The sequence below is a fragment of the Eleginops maclovinus genome, chromosome 10 (genome assembly GCF_036324505.1).
Source record: "Eleginops maclovinus isolate JMC-PN-2008 ecotype Puerto Natales chromosome 10, JC_Emac_rtc_rv5, whole genome shotgun sequence".
In the NCBI taxonomy this organism is placed as follows: domain Eukaryota; kingdom Metazoa; phylum Chordata; class Actinopteri; order Perciformes; family Eleginopidae; genus Eleginops; species Eleginops maclovinus.
Genome location: NC_086358.1, coordinates 16,272,921 through 16,297,050, shown reverse-complemented (window position 1 = coordinate 16,297,050; position 24,130 = coordinate 16,272,921). Strand labels below are relative to the sequence as shown.

The 24,130-nt window shown below is 39.2% G+C and overlaps 2 protein-coding genes across 6 annotated transcripts in view; one reads left to right on the top strand and one right to left on the bottom strand.

Annotated features, from left to right (window-relative positions):
• Nucleotides 1–20,390, top strand: part of LOC134871154 (formin-like protein 1) — a 38,705-nt gene extending 18,315 nt beyond the window's left edge. For 2 of the 5 annotated variants that reach the window (XM_063893784.1, XM_063893781.1), the window contains exons 10-27: nt 3,293–3,367; nt 5,929–6,039; nt 6,125–6,274; nt 6,523–6,624; nt 7,626–7,869; nt 8,737–9,006; nt 9,742–9,866; nt 10,230–10,432; nt 10,852–11,086; nt 11,465–11,533; nt 12,579–12,659; nt 12,773–12,902; nt 13,913–14,076; nt 14,734–14,835; nt 15,019–15,105; nt 15,555–15,669; nt 18,383–18,489; nt 19,610–19,722. In XM_063893784.1, the coding sequence (XP_063749854.1) occupies nt 3,293–3,367; nt 5,929–6,039; nt 6,125–6,274; nt 6,523–6,624; nt 7,626–7,869; nt 8,737–9,006; nt 9,742–9,866; nt 10,230–10,432; nt 10,852–11,086; nt 11,465–11,533; nt 12,579–12,659; nt 12,773–12,902; nt 13,913–14,076; nt 14,734–14,835; nt 15,019–15,105; nt 15,555–15,669; nt 18,383–18,474 (2,355 nt within the window). In that variant the 3' untranslated portion in view covers nt 18,475–18,489; nt 19,610–19,722. Of the gene's footprint in view, nt 1–3,292; nt 3,368–5,928; nt 6,040–6,124; nt 6,275–6,522; nt 6,625–7,625; nt 7,870–8,736; nt 9,007–9,741; nt 9,867–10,229; nt 10,433–10,851; nt 11,087–11,464; nt 11,534–12,578; nt 12,660–12,772; nt 12,903–13,912; nt 14,077–14,733; nt 14,836–15,018; nt 15,106–15,554; nt 15,670–18,382; nt 18,490–19,609 lie in introns of all 5 variants that reach the window. The other 3 variants (XM_063893783.1, XM_063893780.1, XM_063893782.1) reach the window with 2 other exon arrangements.
• An 802-nt stretch (nt 20,391–21,192) lies between these two features.
• LOC134871155 (keratin, type II cytoskeletal 1-like) lies at nt 21,193–23,505 on the bottom strand. The gene is made up of 2 exons (XM_063893785.1): nt 23,405–23,505; nt 21,193–22,612 (listed from the first exon to the last, which is right to left on the bottom strand). Exon 2 carries the CDS (start codon nt 22,579–22,581, stop codon nt 21,529–21,531), a length of 1,053 nt encoding a protein of 350 aa, XP_063749855.1. The 5' UTR covers nt 22,582–22,612; nt 23,405–23,505; the 3' UTR covers nt 21,193–21,528.
• Nucleotides 23,506–24,130: the final 625 nt, after the last annotated feature.

The window sequence follows — 24,130 nt, the reverse complement described above, 5'->3', positions numbered from 1 at the left end:
AAGGAAGTATTTTCACTTCAGTTCTTCCCACATCTGCTACAATACTTTGAGAAATGAATTTAGCTATATCCCATGACTGGTCTGTAACAAAGACATATTGACTTTTTTCTGGCATTGATAACCATCTCTAATGAGTTTGACATCTTATTGATGACAAGACCAGGCTCTGTTGCAAAAATGTAATTCGTATATTCCACCCAGTCATTCTTAAAGTTCACTTTTCCCACTTTATGCTCCTTTTAAATATCCAGGCCGACCTATTTCACCAGCATCAGCAGAGATGACTCAGCCCACATTGAGACTTTATTTTAAACTGCACATATGCTTAACATAGTCAGGGTATTAGTGTTACAGAGCCCACATACCAGTAGCTCTTTAATGCATGGAAACGCAGGTTAAGGGGAACCCCAGAGCCACCTGCCCCCCCTTCAGCTGCTCTGCCCAGTTGTCCCAGCGCCAGACCAAACTCACTGCAGAGGCGTAGAAGTATGTGAAACACTTGTTGGGTTGCCTCTGACCTCTCCTTGGACCTCTCTCATCTTTGCCTGAGAAAGCAGCAACTGTTGCCAACAGATCGCCTCCTGCAGCGACAACAACGCAGGCAGAAAGCAGCATAGACCTGAACCAGGACCTATTATTAGCAAATGTCAAGGATGTTAGAAATCTGCCCTGCGACACGCTGTACAGCAAGAATGAGGTGTCCACTGGCTTTTGGATTCAAATCTTACAAGTAATTTCACATAGAGACAAGTTACACCAACCTAAAAACTACAGAAGTTTACCTAACTCGTTAAAAAGTCTTGGAAAATGACTGCTTTTTTTCTTTTTAAGTTTTGCTTCAAGTTCACTTTTATCATTTCTTATAATAGCCTGCAGCTGCTAGCATCTACTGCCTTTTTTAATTTCAGAAAAAGCAGTTTAATTAGATTGGATGGGTGCTCCAGTGGTGTTTTACTCATTTTCATTTGAATTTAAATGCGTGGAAGTATCAGTCAGATTGTTTTCAAATTGTGGATTTACCCAGGGGGAGTATATCAAACAGACCAAAAAAAATTAAATTTCTATCACTGAATTAAATTAGTTTTCTGTGCTTCTTCTCCAATGAAGTTATTTCCTTGTTTGTCACCCTGAGAGCGGCTGTAACCTGATGCAGAAGCATCACTTACACTACAACACACTACCGGTACACCTTTGCCCTCATTGCAGTCAATTTCTCCCTGTAAGGATTCCCTCAGAATTCATCGTTCAGAAGGGTTTTACCGTCAGCAGCGGTGTCCTTCTCTTCGAAACAAACACACAAGCTGAATAAAAACACAGAATAAAGTGGCTATCTTAAAAATTAGCATGTTCCACAAGCAGACGATGGGCTGCTAGCTAACCGCTAACGTTATCAGTTAGCTCAGCTTCTTTCTTTGATAACTAAAGACCCATCTGATTATTAGAATAATCCTTCACCCAGCAAAGTTTAAATCAAACTCAAAGTCAACTCTATTGTCAATCTTCTGTGTGTGAGTTACAGACAGGGAGATCAAAATGCTGTTTGTCACAATCCCTCCGAAAGTTGAACTATCCAAAAAAAATACATGCTCAAACATAGACACATATTTACAAATTCCCACATTAAGAAGCATCAATAAAAAATAAAGACACAACAGTCAAATGGCCAATATCTAAAGGATTTCTTAGAAATGTGGCTTTAATTGGATAAAAGGTCAGTTTATGGCAAACAAACCCCTGCTTTATTTTTAAAATATGGTTCAATATTTTATGGAAATGCTTAGGTTTAAGTACATTACTCAACAAAATATACAATAGGACATAAGTTTTAAATGTTAAACCTTCTAACCAGACTCCATTTGGAAACAGCCGCAGACAGAAGCAGAAGGGGCCAAACAAGAACACATACTAGTGTCTGACGCGTTAGGATAAATATGAACAGCTCCAACTTTAAAAAGTAATCTATCATTATGTAATTATTTCTTTAGTGAGTTATTACAAAACACAGCAGGTCACTAGTTTGTGTCAAACTAACAGGAGGAAATGCTGCTTGAAACAGCGGATAAATCCAAATTTGGTACTCGAATGATTATTTTTGGCAGTGGGACTGTGATTTAGTTAAAATACTAAATCACATATATATAGTGAGTATGTTCACTGTAATGAAAAAGCAACAGTATGACATATTGATGTGTTTTTAATAGTTTTTTTATCATCAATTCAGCACTTTGTCATGGAATAAAAAGATATACCAGGATTTGTACTTGTAATGATCAATTAATGTATTGTTTTCATTCAATTTATTAAGAGAGAGAGAAATGTAGAATATTACCAGGCTTATCCTTCAATACAGAAAACAAAACAGGTGACAAATCCACACCTCCCCTGCTTGATCAGTGCGGCATCAGTTACCACACAGGGACTTGAGTATCACAGAGAGTGGCACTTGTTTTTGTGCCGCAGCAACGTGCCGTGTGTGTGGGCGAGAGCCAGAGCCAGAGATAGAGCAGCGATAGATTGGTCGTAGAGTAGAGGCAGGCGGGCGGGAGGGCGCCCAGCCAGGAGCTGGCTCATGTGTCCCTCAGCAGCATAACGTGGGCATTGTTTTGGGTTGTGCAGGCTGTCAGGTTGGCAAGCTGCATTATTTAGCAGGCATAAGTGGGAAAAAGGTGGAGGCAGAGTAAAAGATCGCAAACACAGAGAAACTATTGGAAGCAGGCAGGGAATCTGCTGAGCTGTGAGTTATTGAAACAGAATTATAATTTAACCACATGGTTTTCAAGCACATACTTGAGCCTTGTTTATGTAATAGTTCTCCTGCAAAATGAAGAACAATCAATGTGTGTAGCCTATTTGTTTATTTTATTTATTTTTATTATTTTAGTTTTCTTTAGGTCATATTTTATTATTATTTCCTTTTTGTTTTTTATTATTGCCATAGTTTTTCCCTGAGCTGGGCCTTATCTTAACTTATAGTCACAAATGCACATTTCTATTTAAAAAAAAGGCTAAATGATCTTTTTCTCAGTCTTTCAAAATTGTACATAGATAGATAGATACTGTAGATAGATTTAGAAGGATTTGACTTGTTTTTGTGAGCACACTGCCCCCATGTGTGTACATACGGAGAAGGCACATTAAAAATGTCTTGTATCTCATCCATCATCAGGAGCATGTCTCAAAGGGCTTCACCCAGATTTACCTCAAACACAGTCAACACATCATTAATCATCGTCTGCTGTTTCCCTCTGCCCGCTGTGAGCTGATGTAAATTCTCACTCTTACTGTCTTTCAGGTGTGTGGAGAGAAAAGTCGGTTTGAGAAGCTCATGGAGTATTTCTGCCATGAGGACAGCAACATCGACTTCATGGTAAAGCTGAAACCAAACGGAAACAGAACCAACGATACAATCGATCATCCAATAACACGGCATGTGTTCAACGTGAAGTCTCATATACACAGAGAGGATTTAACTTGATACTGATGCTGGTCATCTGATAGTAGAAATCCTGGTGCTTATCACCATCTTGTTGTAGTTAAATTGGAACCACCACAATGAAGACATTTCAAGTAATCAGTAAAAAAAAAGGTTTAAAACAACTGTAAACTTTAAATAAACTGAATTGGTATTTTCTGGTTTAAAAAAGAGGACAATTTAAGAAAATACATTTCCATTTTGTGGCTTTATTATATTACCACTATAAAAAAAGAGAGACATATACAGTATGTGTATACTCTTGTGACGTACCACAGAAATTTAACAGATGTCGTTTCACTTAAATTGCTTCAAAAAATTGCTTGTTGTGTTTCAAATGCTGCCTAATCTTGGAAAAATCAAATAACAGGATAGTAATTTAAATATTGTAGTTATATTAAATATTGTTTGACCAGCTCAGGTCAGAAATAAAAAAACAGGCCATTCCAACAAAGTTCTCTAACCATGTTTTCTGTACATATATATGTAGCTTCAGACTGAAAAGTTTACCTGGCTCTGCAAAAAGCTAAAACTAAACTGACTCAAATTAAAAATAGCAAATTCAATCTGTAAACTATAACTTCACTTAAAGCACATTGAAAAGTCATACAATTATCAAATACAAACATAAAAAATTCGTAACGATGATAATATTTGTGTAAAGTCTGATAAATGTGTACCTACTGTCATTTAGCTTCACATACTTACCCTCATCTGTAACCATTAGCAACTACAGTGGTATGCAAAAGTTTGGGCACCCCTTAGGAAAACCACTGCATCAGTTTGTCACTTGCTGAGCTTTTGAAGCAGCAACTTCATTTTAACATATGTTATACCTTATGGTAACAGAAACATCTCAGTAGTGAAATAACTTTTATTGGTCAAACAGAAACATGTTTATGTGCATTCAAACAAAAATAGGCATGTGCATAAATTTGGGCACCCCTAAGAAATAATTCCATTAATATTTAGTATTGCCTCCTTTTGCTGCAATAACGGCCTGTAGACGCCTCCTGTAGCCACAGACAAGTCCCTTAAGCCTGGCAGGTGGTATTTTGGCCCATTCTTCCACACAAAACGTCTCCAGTTCAGTCAGGTTTCTTGGCCTCCGTGCATGGACAGCCTTCTTCAAATAAATCCATACATTTTCAATGATGTTAAGGTCTGGGGACTGGGATGGCCATTCCAGAACATTGTACCTGTGCTTCTGCATGAATTCCTTGGTGGATTTTGATCGGTGCTTAGGATCATTGTCCTGCTGAAAAATCCAACCCCGGCGTAGCTTCAACTTTGTGACTGACTCTAGAACATTCTTGTCAAGAATCTCCTGGTACTGTAAGGAATTCATGTGGCCCTCAACTTTAACAAGTTTTCCAGTACCTGTGCTAGCCACACAGCCCCATAACATGATAGATCCTCCACCAAATTTTACAGTGGGCAACAAGTTCTTTTCATTGAATGCAGTGTGTTTTTTTCGCCATGCATACCTGTTCATGTTATGACCAAATAACTCAATCTTGGTCTCATCTGACCACAGTATTTTGTTCCAAAATGCTTCTGGCTTGTCCAGATGTGCTTTTGCATACCTCATGCGACTCTTCTTGTGATTAACACTCAGGAAAGGCTTTTTGCACATCACCCTTCCAATGAGCTCTTCCTGGTGCAAAGTACGCTGGATTGTGGAACGGTGAACAACTACACCATCAGCAGCCAGATGTTGTTGTAGTTCTCTGGAGGTGGTCTGTGGCTTCTCTGTGACCATTTTCACCATCCTTCGCCTGTGCCTTTCCCCTATTTTTGTCGGCCTACCACATCTTTCCTTCACACGGACTGTTCCAGTGGCCTTCCATTTCACAACTACGTTTCTGACTGTGGAGACAGACAGTTTAAACCTGTCAGATAATTTTTTGTACCCTTCTCCTAATTTATAATGTTGGATTATCTTAGCTTTCAGGTCAGTGGAGAGTTGTTTTGAGGTCCCCATCTTGCCACTCCCTAAGAAAGAACCTAGGCCAGGCACAGCCAGCTATTACCTATGTTAAATAGCCTTTTTCATGATTGGTTCCACCTGTCTTTGTAATTGAAGGTCTAATGAGCTAATCAAAGCAATTTTGTGCAGCAACCTGTCAGCTATAAATCCGTACAGGTGTTGAAATGAATGCTATTTATAAGGGTGCCCAAACTTTTGCACATCCCATTTTTTGCATTTTATTTTATTATAATAAAACTATGTAATGCTACCCTAAGAATTTTGGTCTGGAAAACACTAAAACGTCTACATCTTTGTAGGAAAACAAATGTTGTTGCTGTGATCTTCTATTATAAAGGAAAAGCAAATTGTCATGAAATCTCAGAGGGGTGCCCAAACTTTTGCATACCACTGTATAATGATCACACTTATAGTTGCATATTCTGACTAAATTATAAGTTAAGTATTTCCTCTGTCTCCCCACCAGGTGGCCTGTATGCAGTTCATCAACATCGTGGTGCACTCAGTGGAGAACATGAACTTCAGGGTCCACCTGCAGTACGAGTTCACCCGTCACGGGCTGGATGAATACCTGGAGGCAAGTTTGACATTTGTCCATTTAATTAAAAACACGATTGTTTTATTCATCAAGAATCAGAAGATAATTTCCTGTGTTTGTGCAGAGGCTGAAGTTCACGGAGAGTGACCGGCTGCTGGTGCAGATTCAGGCCTATCTGGACAATGTGTTTGACGTCGGAGCGCTGCTGGAGGATGCAGAGACCAAGAACGCTCTGCTGGAGCACATGGAGGAGCTGCAGGAGCACAACACACAGGTGGATACACACACACACACACACACACACACACACACACACACACACACACACACACACACACACACACACACTCACACTCACACTCACACTCACACACACACACACACACACACACACACACACACACACACACACACACACACACACACACACACACACACACACACACACACACACACACACACAGTATGCAGATGTACACAGCATTTGGAAGGTAATCATAATGTGTAAATGAAACTTCACAGTTGAGCTCCAGGCTTGAGGAGAGTGAGAGGGAGGGGATGGAGAAAATGTCAGAAATGGAGAAGAAGCTCATTCAGACCACGAAAGAAGTGGAGCTCTTAAAGGTACAGTACACCATTCAACTCTTTATTTTTCTCAAATGTAAAGTATAAATTGTGATTTATTTTCATCATATTGTTTGCAGCAAAGTAATCACAGAGGTTTTGGAACCTCGATTCATAAAAATAGCTTAAATGTTTAGACAAAGCTAAACTAAAGTTTGTCCAACATACTTGGAGGACAAATTAAAGTAAGGCTTAAAAAATAGCACGCAAATAATCTGTTCTGCCTGACTTTGTGGTTCAGTTTGACCTTCCATACTTGCCATAGTTGTTGATGATCTGTATTGAAAGAAGTACTAAGTGAAAGTATTGATTCTACAATAATATTCTATTATAAGTAAAATGCCTGTATTAAAAATACATGTGCATGTGTGTTTTATTAGTTTACTGCGGGGCAGCTTACTTCATAATAAAAAACAATTATTATATTTGTATTAATAATGTAAATCCGCAAAGTAACTTAAGTTTGTAAAACAACAATATTTTCCCTAAAATAAAGGGAAGTAGAAGTATAAATAGCTAAAAACGAAAATACCTTAAAGTTATGATTAAGTGCAGTATTAGTAAATGTACAAGTTTGATTCATTACTTTTTTGCCCCAGATTTCGTTTGATTACCTCATTTATGAGTGTTGGTGGGGCCAATTATAAAGAAATACCTGCAGACAAAACTCAGGGCTGACAAAAGTACTTCAATTGAATCTATTCTTTTTTACTGTTTACTTCTTTTGTAATGCTAGAATTTTATGTTCAAGAAAGTGTTTTTACAAGGGCCCTTGCACAAGAATCCAAATGTTGCAGTTCAGTACTAAACAATGCAGTACAAACTATATATTTCATTGTGAACATGTACTTTAATATGAATGTCCAGAGCTACAACAATAAAATCCAAGATATAATGCTGGTCATGATCATTGATTCTAATTGATACGTCAGGCCCCTTGTGAGTTTGTCTTTCATACACATCGTTTCCTTATAAATTCTGTATTGCACTGTGTGTTGTAGGAGGGTCTGCGTGAGTCCTGCTCCCAGGTGATTGTCCTGCAACAGCGAGAACGAGAGAGAGAAATAGAACGTGAGAGGGAAAGAGAGATAGAGCGAGACAAGGATCTCTCCACCCAGGCCCTGAAAGAGCTTGAGGTCAAAGTCCAGGCTCTGGTGGAACAGGGGCTGGTCCAAATGAAGCGCTCCTCCTCCGGACAGCTGGAGGTCCAGGTGGTCCCCGTCATCCAGCACGTGATACAGAAAGGTCAGAGCTGCAGGCTGAAATTATAACTGTTACATCATTGATTTTGGTCAGCGTTTTCTCTCACACTGTTTAAACAATACTACTCAAATATTGTCACTTAGAAGCTGAGAAGATGAATTCTGTTTGAGATTGTATTCCTGTTGAGAATCAACTTTCTCCTCACAGATGAGACAAGGAGATAATGTGCAAGTCACTTCTCTTAAAACTGTCTGTCCTCTAAATCAAGGCTTATTTTAGGATTAGAAAAATATATTTTGCTGCCGATGTTCATTATTGAGATCTGAAAAATTGGGGGAGAAAAAATCATGTATTTGCAGACCAGATGAGTTAAGATGAAATATTCACAATTTATCTTAAAAAAGACTCTCACTTATGTCATCACCTGAGTTTGCCTTGATCCACCATGATAAATTCTATATATTTGTTGGTCTCAATCACCTTTATCTTGCTGCTCTAGACAACTTTTGTGACAATGATCAATTAAAAATAATAACATTAATGAAAAGATGTGATGAAAGGGTCCTATGTACTCTGTCTTTAGTTTTTCAGCCAGCACGACAGATTGACCACACGTTTATTTCATGCCCATGTGGTGTCTTCTTTACTCTCAATGCAAAGATGTGATTGGACATCAAATTTACCTTCCCCTGGGGGGTAGGAATTAAAGGCGGAGACGTGCAGTTTGTCAGTTCAAACCTTTCTAAGCTAGTTTAACCTTAGATGCACACAATCAACATCTACGAAGACAAAGCGTGCTCTGGTTTTGTTTAATTATGTATTTCTTTAAAGTAAGCTTGACAAAAAGGACATTTTGTGGAAATAAAGATTATCTGGAGGTATTAAGACTCCTCTTTTTTCCCCTGACAGCTGAAGAAGATGCAGACTCAGGTAAAGACGCCTCAACCTCTTTCCCCTCCTCAGACCCTCAGCCTCCCGCCTCTGAGGATCCTCTGCAGGCGACAGTGCCAGCTCTTCCACCACCTCCACCACCTCCTCCACCCCCACCTCCACCTCCAGGCTTAACTGGAACTCCTCCTCCTCCTCCTCCCCCTCCACCACCAGTACCTTCACCACCCCTGCTGGCTCCTGGAGGTGGTACGACCCAGCTGTCAGGGGCTCTGACTGATGGGAGCTCAGGTGAGTCCACAATGAAGGAGAGTGGTTCTTGAGAAGACTGAGCATGAATACTTAAGAGCAAATGATTTGAAGACGTACTTATTTATTTAAATGTGACCTCATTTCTGACCAGCAGTGAAAACAGCCATAGGTATATTTCATTTTCAACAGAACATTATCCTGAAGAGAGATTCCCAAAGGTTTTAGCTTGAAACCTCAAAAGTAAGTTTGATTTAAATATGAGGTGCCAGAAGAGGTTAAAACTATACAAACATATATTTTACAAGAAAAAGATTAGAGAAAAGTCAAACAATACACAGCAATTTTGTAGAAATACCTTTTTATAAATGATTTTATATTACACAATATATTTGTTGCATTTAGTTTATTCCATTTTTATATAATAAACAACATAAATACAGTTTAAGAGAGGCAGGAAGCCTGACACGCTTATTCAGAGTCTTTTAAACAAATAAAAAATGACATTATTAGTCATTTAAAACTAGGAAACATACTGTAGTTCAAAAGGAATATCTGTGCATGCATAACTCACAATCAAGCATGAACTGTAGGAAAGAAGAGAAAAGCAGAAAGGTCATTTAAAATAAGTAGATATGTAGCATCTTGCTTTAAGGGTCAAGATGAAAAGGGAGTTTCTTCAATCCAACTTTTAGTAGTTCCTTAACTGTGGACCTCTACATTTGATTAATCCTTTTTTTAAATTAAGTTCTGATGTAATTTCGATCTTTGTTCTAGGTTGTAAAAAGAAGAAGCCTATTCAATCCAAATACCGCATGCCTCTGCTGAACTGGCAGGCCCTTAAATCCAGCCAGGTGGCAGGAACCATCTTCAACGAGCTGGACGACGAGCACGTCTTAGAGGTTAGACGCCTTCATGTACAACATACAGTACACACTGAAATGCTTGTATATCCATTGTGTATGCATCAGGTAATTCTTTATATTTGTTTATATATTTGTTTTATTTTTATTAGGGGTATATTTTTTGGGACCACCACATACTGTAGCTCCATTGGTAGAAAAGCCGCTAGCAAATACTAGGGATCAGTCCCTGCTGTGGAGGAGCCTAACCCTGACCCTTATGGTCATTAAGAAAATAAGGGGTTTTGAAACAAACAATGGCTATGGTCTGGCTCTCTTCCTGCTAAAAAAACCCACCAAAATATAAAATAAAATCTAAGAAAAATACAAGTTTTTATATTTCTCCACCATTATCTTTCTTAGGAGCTGAACATGGCATCTTTTGAGGAGCAGTTCAAAACAAAAGCCCAGTCCAGCCCTGTGGAGCTGGGGACCATCAAGATGAAGCTAGCCCACAAGACCCCCAGTAAGGTCTTTCTAATGGAGCCCAACAGGGCCAAGAACCTGGCCATCACCCTGCGCAAGGAAGGAATGGCTGCCTCTGATATCTGCTGTGCAATCGAGATGTATGTACCGGAATTATTATCGCTAATTGTTGGAAAAGACTCCCTGGTAAAAAACACTAAAATAAGCAGGTTGAGGTCAACAGTCAGCGGTATGGATGTCACAGGGGCCACTAATGTTATCTTAGCTTTTTTTCCTTGTTTGTCTGAAACATTGGCTACGTTTGTTTAGCTGATAGTTTTCTGATTATTTGGACTGAAGGTCTAAAAGGTTGAAAAACTGTTGAAAACTGTGGGATTATGTAGGTACAGTACTCAACTCAAATGTAATCGTGGGAGTCCCTTTCAGACGCTTTAGACTTTAGGAATGCATGATGCATTTAATATACTTCTAAATAATCAGGGTATAAAACAACATCCTCTATTGTACCTGATAATATTTGTCTCTGAAATGGGTTTCATTGTACCACACGTCCCTACAGGTATAACCAGAGAGCTCTGAGCCTAGACTTCCTGGAGCTCCTGGAGCGTTTCATCCCCACAGAGTACGAAATGAAACTCATTCACAATTACGAGTGTGAGGGCAGGCCCCTGGACGAGCTCAGCGAGGAGGACCGCTTCATGGTGCGCTTTAGCAAGATCCCACGGCTCTCCCAGCGCATCAGCACTCTCACCTTCATGGGCAACTTCCCCGAGAGCGTGCAGCTGATACAGCCGGTGAGTTCACCATCCGTCATTCAGATTATGTAAGGTAGGAGGCATCCAGTCTTTCAGATACTACACAGAAGAAATGTATACCTCAACCAGCAAATAATGACGTGATAAAACCTTATTTTACAAGAGAATTTATAGTTCCCTTTAGTGGGGCTAATTATTTCTGTCTTCATTTTTCTTTTGCATACCCCTTTTCCTCCATACTGAAAATAACTTGCTTGTATTCTAGGTTGCCACACAAAAGAAATAATTGAAACCAAGCAGTTTTAATAAAAAAAGAAAAACAATAGAAACATTACAGATTTTAGAGGCCATTTGTTACATCTTAAATATTTTATTTGTTATATTTGGCTGATAAAAAATGTCAACTCTTTCTGGCAGCAACTGAATGCCATCATCGCGGCCTCCATGTCGATCAAATCTTCCAGCAAGCTGAAGAAAATCCTTGAGGTAAGTACTGAACCATTTATTTATTCTTTGTTGGTGTATGACTAATAGTTTCTATTCTGGCACTAGTTTATGTGAGTGAAATTCCACTCAGGGATTAATAAAAGTTTATCTTAACCTTAAAATAAAGCACATGTTGGCCTTGGAGTTATTTGAGTATATGAACAGATATATTAATTGCAACTGCCCCTTCCTTTATTATTATTATTATTATTATTATTATTATTATTATTATTATTATTATTATTATTATTATTATTATTATTATCTGTTGTACCTTAGTTTAAATTGAATTAATACCAAAAACTTTATATATATATATTTAATATTTTATCAGAAATGAGCCTGAAATTAATAGATGTATTCAGTTCATATCAAAATAAAGATTATAAATATTATAGTGAATATCTGTGTGTGCATTTAGCATTACCATGTGTAAAAACAGTTCCATTTAATGTTTTCCCCGAAGAGAAAATCACTATTTTGTAGAGGGATTCAGATAGAAGGACATCTTAGGTTTTATTAATGTTTACATGCTGATTTAAAAGTCAATGTGTAGGATTTATGGGGACCAACTTGGCGAAAGTTAAACTTATATTGAAAGCTATTGTTTAATCAGTGTATAAATCCATCATGTTGCACCACTAATTTACTACGGTAGCCCGGAACGGACAAACTAAACGGTGGCTCTCGAGAAGGCCTTTCATTTTTTTGTGTTTTTTAAGGGAGGGGTGAGCTGAGGGGTGTTAAATCGGTTGCAATGTGCATCCTCACAACTAGATGTCACTAAATCCCACACACAAGCCTTTTAGAGGAAACACTTTCTGTAAAACCTCTCCTATTTTTGTTGTATTTTTGGGTTTGTTATTTATAATGTTTATAAAGGGAGTTTTGTTATTTTCTCACTAACGTTGTTTCACAACTTCACACAACAATAGTATTATTCTGTCTTACTGTTCACGTCTTTAAGGAGCCTGACACAAACAATTATTATGTAATCACTACTTTTTTCTTTTATCGACATGTTCTTCTCTGTTTCCGCACAAAGATCATCTTAGCGTTTGGAAACTACATGAACAACAACAAGCGAGAGGCGGCGTTTGGCTTCCGCCTGCAGAGTTTAGATTTGGTGGGTAAAAGGCTGTTATACTCTTTTTAAATTTTCTTATCAATGCATTTCTATACGCAATGTAACAAAGGTTTGAAAAACTGAAATGATTGTTTTTTGCTTTCTATCCTAAGCTGTTAGACACCAAATCCACAGACCGAAAGCAGACGTTGTTGCACTTCATCGTCAGCATCATCCAGGAGAACTACCCGCAGCTCCAGTCCTTTTACACAGAGCTGCACTTCCTGGACAAGGCGGCACTAGGTGAGTACAGCAGGGGCATAGCAGCAACAGTATATTGTAGTACGTGTGGTGTGTTCAGGGGCGTTGTATCAGCAAGGATGCTGTAAGAGTGTCACGTTGACAGGTACCTAACGTATCATTTGAATATGTGACGGATTTGACTGAAATAAATCAAATCAAATCAAAACTAAATAAAAGGAAACATGCTAAAACATTTTTCGGAGTGATTCATGGAATTTCAAAGGAATGAGGCAAGAATCTGTTCACTGAATAACAAGAGCAGTAGTGTGATCCTAGTGTGTACTTTCCAAACATGACAAGTCCCAAACAAATGACATCCTATTTTTATGAATAAATGAAATAAAGCTTACAAATGATTGTTATTATCATTATATCATTCATTCTTTTGGCCATATCAACAGAATACCTTCCATTATAACTGGAAACAAGACAAAAATACAGGACTTATTAACTCCTTATTCTGTATATCATAACATTGTAAATACTTGTATTAAGAGCCTAAAAATGCTTTTGGAAAACAAACCATAGCTGACCAAAAAACTATATATTTTATCACACTAAAATAAATGTGGTAGGATTTGTTTTAATATAGAATATTTCTAAATGTGTCAAGTTGTTTAATTGTTTCATCATCTGCCATGCTGAGGCTTTTTGAAGACTATCTAGCATATATTACTTTTTAAGGATGATTTGTAGCAGTTAAAATAAACTTTATATTGAAACTGAATGGATCTATGGGTGTGAATCCAATTACGCTGAGACATTAAATCCAACCTGTGCAGATAAGTGTGTGTCATACATCAGAAGGTAATGAGGAGTTATGGCAGTGAGAAGAAGGTTTTGTTCATATTTTTTCCTTTGTGCAGGTTATCTTTCCCTTCACCCTGGCACATTGTGACCCCTACATTAGCATTAATACCATATAATCAAATTACTTTTCTAAGAGCACTGATAAGGGTGTTAAATTGAACTTTTAAATGACACTGAAGTCCCTCTCCTTTCTCTGCTAGTTTCTCTTGACAGCATCCTGCAGGATGTGCGGGCTCTGGAGCGAGGCATGGAGGCGACCAGGAGGGAGTTCTCTGTGGAGAAAGACAACCCTGTGCTGCAGGCTTTTCTCAGCAGCAACGCTGAGCTGCTCCAAGCACTTCTGTCTGATGGGAAAACTGCCCAGGTCGGTTTAATTTACCCTAAAATAAACCTAAATCACATGTTACTGTACTGAGTTCACCCTCCAGGACTTCATTTGGTTCCTAGATGATAATGTACGGAAGCCCTGAGAGGCCATGATGCAAAAACAATTCTGATGATCAATTTTCTATGACTGATCTCCTGAGTTTATCACTTAACAATATATATTTTTTTGTATGTGAAAACAGGTGCAATAAGGTACTTTTCGTATGTCAATTTTGTGTTATAAAATGCGATTATAGGATCAAAATAATTCACGTTTTCTTCCAGGTGAGTTATTTCTCCATGCCTTCTAAACACTGGTAGATATATTTTAGCATGTGATAGCAAATTATGTAATATTAAATATTAATATTACTGTCATTAATGTTATTTTCTGAGTCATTGAAACTGAGCAAAATATAAATGAGTGATTTTAAACCTGGAAACATTTTTATATATATAAAAAAAAGTATAACTTAGAATGAGAATTCTGGCAAAAAATTATGTAGAACAAAATTAGAAAATAAATAGTTTCAATCTTTTTTTGTCCTATTTTGTCTCTCAGGGCTTCCATATGATTTGCAATAAATGCCTAGGATTCACAACCTTTTTATTTGAGTTGAATTGAAGCTAAAGATGTTTTTTCTTTATCTTTAAGGATGTGTACGATTCCGCTGTGGAGTACTTCGGAGAGAACTCTAAAACCACTTCGCCCTCCATGTTCTTCCCTGTGTTTGTCAGGTTCATCAAAGCATACAAGGTCAGATAACGCTCATCATATTGATTCCTAGCATGCATGAACAGACAGTGCAGATAGCTGCTTCACTGATAAAACAGCTGTTACTGTAAACTCACAGCCCTATCAGTGAGCTGCTGCCACACTCTTTATTTGACCTTTACCTGGAGATAAGTATATACCATTAAAAAGATTTTTCCCCGTCAGCAAGCGGAGCAGGAGAACGAGCAGAGGAAGAAACACAACTGTGATGCTCCAACAACTCCACCTAAACCTGAAGTCACGGGGAATAAGGTACATTTAGTTTCTGCTCAAAATACAGTGCAAGCAGCAACATATTCATTAACTAACCCAAAAACGATGTGCATAAAAACGAATTCTCTCATAAGCCAACAACCACAAAAGCTACTGTATAAAGGGTAATATTATCTTCATTGCAACTGAAATCTTTACAGATTTTGCGACAACTTGTATCACTTGATAAGCTTAATACAGTATATTTCTGTTTGTTATTTGAGTTTTCAGCTGCACAAATGAAAAAATGTTCAGTAAAAACAGCCATCCCATAAACAGATTTCTGTGTGTACTGTTGTGTACATGTGCAAACTGAGTAGGTATTAGCACAATATACTGAATCTGTAATTTGGGGGATTATAAGAGCCATACAATTATTATTAGTTATCCTTTAAAATGTTTTTTATTTGACGACAGCAGCTGTGATTCAGACATGTTTGATGTTTCAGGTGTTAATGGCGTCCAAACTGCCGCAGATGGATTTGATAGCAGAGCTGAAGAAGAGGCAGGTGTCTCCCCTGGTGAGGGAGGGGAAGGACGGAGCCATAGAAGACATCATCACAGGTACACACATACACCGGCTGCTTCTGTAAAGGAACTGATGAACATTTTGGGGAAGTACACTTACTTTTTTAAAACTTTCTAAGTTAAATACCTTATAATAATAATAATAATAATAATAATAAATTAATTTTATATAGCGCCTTTCAGGACTCTCAAGGTCGCTTTACAAAGAGTGTGTGTGTGTGTGTGTGTGTGTGTGTGTGAGTGCGTGCGTGAGAGCGAGTGAGGGTGCAAGTGCGCAGGGCGCCAGGTGGGGTTGTGAGGGGGTTAAAGTCCATAGGCCTCAGAGAAAAGGTGTGCCTTGAGGTGCTTTTTAAATGAATCAACTGAGGGGGCACAGCGGATGTGTGGGGGGAGTTGGTTCCACATGGTAGGGGCAGACACACAAAAGGCCCTGTCCCCAAAAGTCTTAAGTCGGGTGCGGGGTACTGCCAGCTGGTCCTTGACAGAGGACCTGAGGGACCGCAGGGGGGTGTAGGGGTGTAGGAGGTCGGAGAGGTAACGGGGGGCAAGGGCGTGGAGGGACTTGTAGGTGAGTAATAGGATTTTGAATTTGATGCGGAATTTGACAGGTAACCAGTGGAGCTGCATGAGGGTGGGGGTGATGTGCTGCCAGGGCTTAATGCCAGTTAAGACCCTAGCAGCAGAGTTCTGTACATATTGCAGTCTGTCCAGGGTTTTTGAGGGGAGACCTGTGAGGATGGCATTGCAATAATCCAGGCGGGTGGAGATGAAGCAGTGAATGAGGGTTTCGGTTACTGAGGCTGAAAGTGAGGGTCGGAGTCTTGAGATGTTTTTCAGGTGGTAGAATGCAGATTTAGTGATATTGTTAATGTGGGACTGGAATGATAGAGTGGGGTCGAGAATGACACCCAGGTTGCGGACAACGGGTGATGGGGTGATGTAGCAGCCATCCACTTCCAGGAGAAGATCCCCAACCTTCCTGAGCAGTGGCTTGGGCGCCACAACCATGAGCTCAGTTTTATTGCTGTTGAGTTTGAGGAGGTTAGAGGTCATCCAGGTTTTTAGTTCTTGCAGACAGTTGATGAGTGGGCCAGGTGGGAGCAGAGTGGAGGGTTTGGTGCTGATGTACAGTTGAGTGTCGTCGGCGTAGCAGTGGAAACTGAGGCCGTGGTGACGAATAATTTGGCCGAGGGGGAGCATGTAGATGGTGAAGAGGAGAGGGCCGAGCACAGATCCCTGGGGTACGCCATGATTGACTGGGGCCAGGATGGAGTTGGCATCTTTCAGGGTGACATATTGTTTGCGGTTGGAAAGGTAGGACTGAAACCAGGAGAGAGCTGAGCCCCTGAGGCCGATGAGCTCAGTGAGACGGGAGAGGAGGATGGAGTGGGACACTGTGTCAAAGGCTGCAGAGAGGTCGAGGAGGATGAGGATGGAGATGAGGCCATTGTCGGCGGCAGTGAGCAGGTCGTTAGTGATTTTAATGAGGGCGGTCTCGGTGCTGTGTTGAGTTCTGAAGCCAGATTGGAGGGGTTCAAAGAGCTCATGGTGTGACATGTGATGTTGAAGCTGGGAAGCCACTGCTCTTTCCAGAATTTTACTTAGGAAAGGAAGGTTGGAGATTGGACGATAGTTGTTAGGGTCGTCAGGGTCCAGACCGGGCTTTTTCAAGGTGGGAATGACTGCAGCTGTTTTGAAGCCTGAGGGCACCACACCAGAGTCCAGTGAGCAGTTTATGATGGCGGCAATAGAGGCAGAGATGACAGGGAGGCAGGTCTTCACCAGGGTGGTAGGCATGGGGTCCTGCTGGCTGGAGGAGGTCTTCGCTTTGGACACCAAGTCATGCACCTGGTCAGTGTCCAACATGGTGAAGGAGGAGAGGCAACACTGCAGTGGGCAGGCAGTAGGGGTGTCGGCACCAGGATGGTGGGGAGAAGGGGGGGGTGGCGTAGAATATTGCAGAAGGTGATTATGAATAGTTTCCACTTTTTTCTGAAAGAAGTCCAGGAACCTGGAACACAGATCAGCTGCATCAGAGGGTTGGGGGGAATCAGGAGGGCGCAGTAGTCGGTTGATTGTTATGAAAAGCTTTTTAGGGTGGTTTTGTTGGTTATTAATAAGTATGGAGTAGTAGAGTGTCTTCGCCTTCAAGAGAGCCTCCTTGTAGTCCCTGATGTGGTCTTTGTAGGCCTCATGGTGTACGGTGAGGCCAGATGTCCTGTAGCGCCTCTCAAGCTGGCGGCCGGCTGCTTTCATGAGGCGGAGCTCAGGAGTAAACCAGGGAGCGGGGCGTGCAAATGAGACCAACCGGGTTATGGGAGGGGCAACTGAGTCCAGACTGAGGGAGAGAGCAGTATTGTAGTGTTCCACCAGACCATCCACGGTGGTGTTAAGAGGGGGAGTGGCCAGGTGGGTCACAAGGGTGGAAGACAACAGGGATGTGCAGACCTGTTTGGTTTTCCGAAATGTGATGGTTCGTTTACTGGGCTGACTGGGAAGGGGCACAGAAACAGAGAATGAGATGGCGAGAAGTCTTCCATAAACTTGTTTAAAGAAAATAATAAAAGATTACACTCGCCAAATACCTTGGCTTCACTACTGCATTACTAAATATTCCCTGTGTTCTCTGTAGGGAAACTTACCTTTTTTCTAAGTTCTTCACTCTTTTCTTTCTTTTACTGCTTACCTCACTTGTATTTGTCCTTGCCTTTCTTTGTCTCCCTCCCTGTGGTTTCTCTGGTGTCTTCAGCTCTTAAGTCCGTGCCCTTCACGGCTCGCTCTGCCAAACGCTCCTCCCGTCTCTTCTGCGACTCGGTCTTCAGCGACGAGGTGACTTCTTAAATCCCTCGCTGCTCTGTGGGTCTGCCTCTCTTCCACTCTGTTTACTATGATGCTGAACAAGCAGCTGTTTATCTCTACTGCATATTGTTTTTCTTCAACCTGTTGCAACTTTATTCTTTAAAATCCAAGAATCCATATTAAGTTTGGAGTTTAACCACGCTTACTTTATAATCTGGCAATGTTTCTCTGACACAAATACAACTTTATATCATTATTATTTGACCTTTCTTGTAAAACCATGCTCTTGTAATATGACAGCTTAATCATCAATGCTACAACTTAATTAATAAATTAAGATATTTTGACCTACAATATCTGTAAAACACTTTTAGGGGTTATTCGCAAAGCTCACTGTTAATGTCAATACTCAATGCTGTGACTGAATCATGATTATTCATAAATATACATATTTTAATACCCCTGATGTTGATATTCTCTACATGTTTCTGTGAAGGACAAAATACCGTCTACTCTGCTCAGAAAATGTATTATAAAACAAGATATGGCGTCTAATACTTAATGGGTTTTTCTGCTTCTGTCCAAAAGTAATAGAGTACATTTACTGAAGTTCAATTTTGAGACACTAGTACTTAACTTAAGTGTTTTTTGCTACTTTGTACACTACAATTCAGAGGTAAATGGTGTACTCCTTACTCCACTACATTTATTTAACACCTTTAGTTACTTGGCAGATTTACACTTGGCAGCAGCTACCCTGCAGTATACAGAGCCATTAAAACTAGCTGCACCTTTACCAGCTCTGAGAACACTTTAATGATCAATAATTATAAAACATATCAGAGATATTATTCTGAAATGGACCAATCAAACAATGACTACTTTTACTGTCGCTACTTTTGAGTACAATACTTTTTTTTTACTTTTACTTGAGTAACATTTTGAATGCAGGACTTTTACTGTAACAGAGTATTTTAACTTTAACTTAAGTACAAGATAAGAGTAACTCTTCCACCTCTGAATGTCACTAATGTCATTTACTGCGCTTACGTTCACATTTGATTTCTACTTGAGTACATTTTATACATCGTTGTACCTTTACTCCACTACATCTCAGAGGTAAATATTATGCTTTTTACCCCACTAGTTTAACACTCTGTTTCGTCCACCGCCTCAGATTTAAGGAACCAGCCGTACAGACGGGCAGACGCCGGCCGACGCAGCGCCAAGTGGAAACCAGGACAACAGCTCCATGTGTCCTCAGACATCTCGCTCTGAAAAAGCACTGCACACACTGACAGCTACAACTAGAAAAGCACAAAAAGATCAGATGTTTAACTCACCGTCTTTCTCCCTCATGCATGTTAAGGAATGCAGAGATGATAATGCATGTGAAGCTGTTCACACACATACATACACACACACACACACACACACACACACACACACACACACACACACACACACACACACACACACACACACACAAACACACTTCCTCTGAATAAAGTGAAGAGGTGGATGATTGTAGGATCTGTGATTTGAATAATCAAATGTTGAAGTTGGTGAATATTAGCTGCACTTGACGCTAATGACACTGGATGTCATACGGGCTTGTTAAGACGATTCAGTGTTAGAATGAGCTGATTTGTAACGAGACTGCTTCATTACCCTGCTTCAAGTGAATCTTCAAAAGGCATTTAAAATAAACTTTGACGGACGGATCACTCATAAATCATTTTGATAGGTTTCCTAAAAATGCTCCAGACATGATTTTTTAATTGGTTTAATTTTAAATAGAATCTTAATTACCGCTATCCATCTCTCTGTCCTGCAGGAGGTCTGAAAGATTTAGGTTGAAGATGTGTAATATATTTAAATTATTTTTAATACTGAAGTGCAAGAATGATGAACCTATACTTTCTTCTGCATTTCAACAAATAAAGCATTTTTTACTGTGACTGCTTTAGTGCCTTTTTTTCTTAGTGCCGTGTACGACATGGCATTTTTCGGCCCGTATGGAAATATATAAAATTGAACAGTCTCTGTGAGGCTTTTATGTGCACAGCTGTGGTTTTAGCTGAATGTGCACGTGGAGCGTTTTTCATCTTAGTTCAGCATAAGACACTTTGATTACTTTCTATACTTTGATATTTTTATGACATGATAAAATAACATTTTCATCATCTTTTGACATGCTGTACTATGAATAGTTTTATGATTTAATTGAATGACTACTATGTAATAACATTATGACCTTTGTTATGACATGACATACTATGACATTAATATAGCACACTATCTTGAGAATTTTTGTAATAACATATTTCAGATCTTTGTAGCTGTTATATTGAAATGGTATGATTTATAGACATTATATAATATGGCTCGGATTTTTAAACATTCTATGCTATGCTATTTTTCTCTTATACAGTATGACTATTTTCAAACTACGTATAACATTCTTTCTGATATTTCAATAAAAAACGCTATGCTGCTTTTTCTGATATTTTCAGCATATTATACTACGTTGTTTTTTTGCATAATCTCGACATAATATGCTGTGGTTTTTTAAAAATATATTTTTGACATACTACACAGTTTTTTAAAATATATTTTAGATATATTATACTATGTTGTTTTTTTCCCAACATACAATTTTTTTTTCTGATATTTTCAACATACTATAACATGACTTGTTTTCGGCAAACTATTCTATCTCTCTCTTTCTGCGCCGAGGTAATGGCATTACATAAACACTTGAACTGTAACTTATATTACAAAGTTAAACATCATCTCTGTAATCAGAAATGATCTGCAACACATATGTTATACACTTTTTTAATAACATCTGTAGGCTAATTAAAACATCCCTTCATTAGTACAAAGGACCACAAAGGAGAAGTCTTCCATAAACTTGTTTAAAGAAAATAATAAAAGATTAAAGAGTATCAGGGAGTGGTGTGTGAATCGAATGTACAGTGTTGGTTGTAAACATATTTACAGCTTTTATTCTCCTTGTATCGTTAAAAAGAATAGTTTAACCTGCTGGGAAACAGCAGTGTAACTCGTTTCTAAGGTACTTGTTTTTCAGCGTCAGTGTGTCATCAATGAAACCAACATTTTTTCCCCTTCTTTATTCATCTGCGCCAGCTCCTCTGTGATTCTCTTGCTATGTCGCGCCAATTCTTCAGCACTGGAAATAAACCGTGGCAGATCTGTGATGGGCAGAGAGTCACTCAGGGTTTTCAGCATCAGCTTCACAGACGTCAGAGTCTTTGCGGACTGTTCGGCTACACCCTGTGCTCCGGCACTGGTGGCCATTTTGTCGCTGATGGTTTTGATGCTATTCAGCTCGGTCACCAGGAGTTTGAAAGTCTCACAGAAATGTGCAGTTTTCCTCAACATCTGCTCTTTCGTTGATTTCTCTTCTTCTAAATTACTTGAACGCAAATAATTGACGATTCCAACTACACCCCCTGCAAAGCCCGTAGCACACAACACTCCGAAAGCACCACCAACTGCCCCACCTTTAGCACCCACTCTCCCACCAAAAATACCACCGATCGCACCACCAGTTGCAAGGCCGATGGTGAGCCATACTACATTTCTGACTTTCCCTTTATCTGGACTGTCACTCGCTTTAACTCCAGCAGAGACTGCACCGCCAATAGCACCACTGAACGCTCCCCCAAAAACTCCACCTAACACACTGCCGACAAAGCCCACAGTTGTTTCCGCTGCGTTAATGTGGTCAAAAATCCGTGCCCAAGTTGAAGCAGCAACTGCCCCAAACGCTCCCCCAACTCCACCAGTAACACCACCAAAACCTGCCCCAAGGAATCCTCCAGTTATCACACAGAGAACTTGGACCCCAGAAGAGTCCTTGTGCTTGTCCTGAAGTTGAGCAGCTGTCAGTGATAAGCCCTCTGAGGCTTTCTGAAGGTCATCTCTGCGTTGACTGTAGAGATGAATGAAATTTATCAAACGTGATTCGAGATCATCTTTTGGATCAGTTGAACAGGAAAAGATCCCGGAGCTCATTTTTGTGTTTTTTCTTTCACAAAAATCAACGTGATGCCGGGGAACGTCTTTTACTTGAAAAAGTTCTGTGTTGATGTTGTTGGACGTTGTTAAGGATAATAACATATTAGAGAGGTCTGCATTCTTGCTTTTGTGCCTGTGAAAAACAGAAGGGGCATTTAGAGTAAAACTTGCTGGTATTCCTTTATTCCAACTCCTGAAATCCACCGGTGTTACCTAAATACTAACCATTCATTTTGTTTAAACATTTATACAACTTTTCCAAAGACCCAATGGAATAGTTAGTGTTGTTCATCTCAAAATCGCTTTAATTTAAATATGCGTCAACCATTTAAACATTAAATAAAAGTATTAACCCAGAGCAGCTGTTAAATGGTGAATGCGGGAAATTTGCTTAAAAATCTACACAAATATACAAGCCGATTACGGCAAAGATTATTTTCAAAAATGTATCCTGCGATTACATTTCAAAATACAATAACTAATATATTTCAGAAGAGAGTATACAGTACAAACTATTTGTATTTACAGTTTTTGAATGCACTGCATTACACATATCATTTTCCAAAATAAAGTGCAACACTTCATAAACTAATTCACACATTTTAAAGTCTATATTTACTCTGGTGGCACACTTGAGACTCCATACAACATGCAAATATGTGTGTAAAAAGGGGGCTACCACTGTCACATGTTTTGTAACTTTTCCAGTTTGGAAAGTTTCTAAACTGCAGAATGCCGACAGCTTGCTTTTCTGCTGCTGCCTTCTGTCTGAACATGTTTTCACATACCGAAGACGGCATTGCTAGCTCAACAAGTTCTGGTGTGGAAAATAAAACAGAGGAGAAAATGCATTCATAAAATCTGGTCAAAAAGAAGCATTAAACATGAGATACAGCAGATTCAGAACATGTTATATTGTACTTACAGGCTGCTTTCTGTTCCACACCAACTGCTGGTTCCAAACACAGAGCATGTCACAAAGCTACAGTCTGTTTTAGTTTAGAGGACAAATGTGGAAGCAGGAAGTGAATAAGTGTCAGCCAGGAGGGCGTAGTGTTTACAGTGTCTTTCACTTAGCCGGTGCCTCGAGATCAAAACATGATGTATCAAACAACTGGAAAACTGCTGAGTTTATAGACCACAAAAAGCTTTATTGCAACTCTCTTATTACATTCTGGGGACACAGCCATGAACATTTCACTTACCTGTTCCTCATATTTCTCTCTGCAACTCACCAAAGTTTATTCTAGCCCTTTATTTTTGGCATTGTGTATATTTTTGTTTTGAATGCTTTCATTATTTGTGCTTTAACTGCTGCACAAGTCCCTGAAGTTAAATACATTTCTATATTTTCTCTTAGTCATATTTATACATGTAATGTGTGCATGAAGGGAGATCAAATGAAACAAACACAGCCAAATATACTATTCATTTTGAAACTAAATGCATCAATCTGGTGAACTTTGAGGGCAACAGTAAGAGACTAGGTCTACATCTCTCAACAACACCCATAAACAGACCTGCATACATTTACAAATAAAGATTAGAATAATGTCATATTTTCTATTTTTTAATGCTTATTTTACAAATCACTCCCCCTTTAAACTGTATTTTTGTGTGACTGTCCTATATTATGAATTGGAATTACTGC

Excerpts from the sequence above, each read along its gene's own strand:
- LOC134871155 (XM_063893785.1), bottom strand. The coding sequence starts at position 22,581 with ATGTTATTATCCTTAACAACGTCCAACAACATCAACACAGAACTTTTT.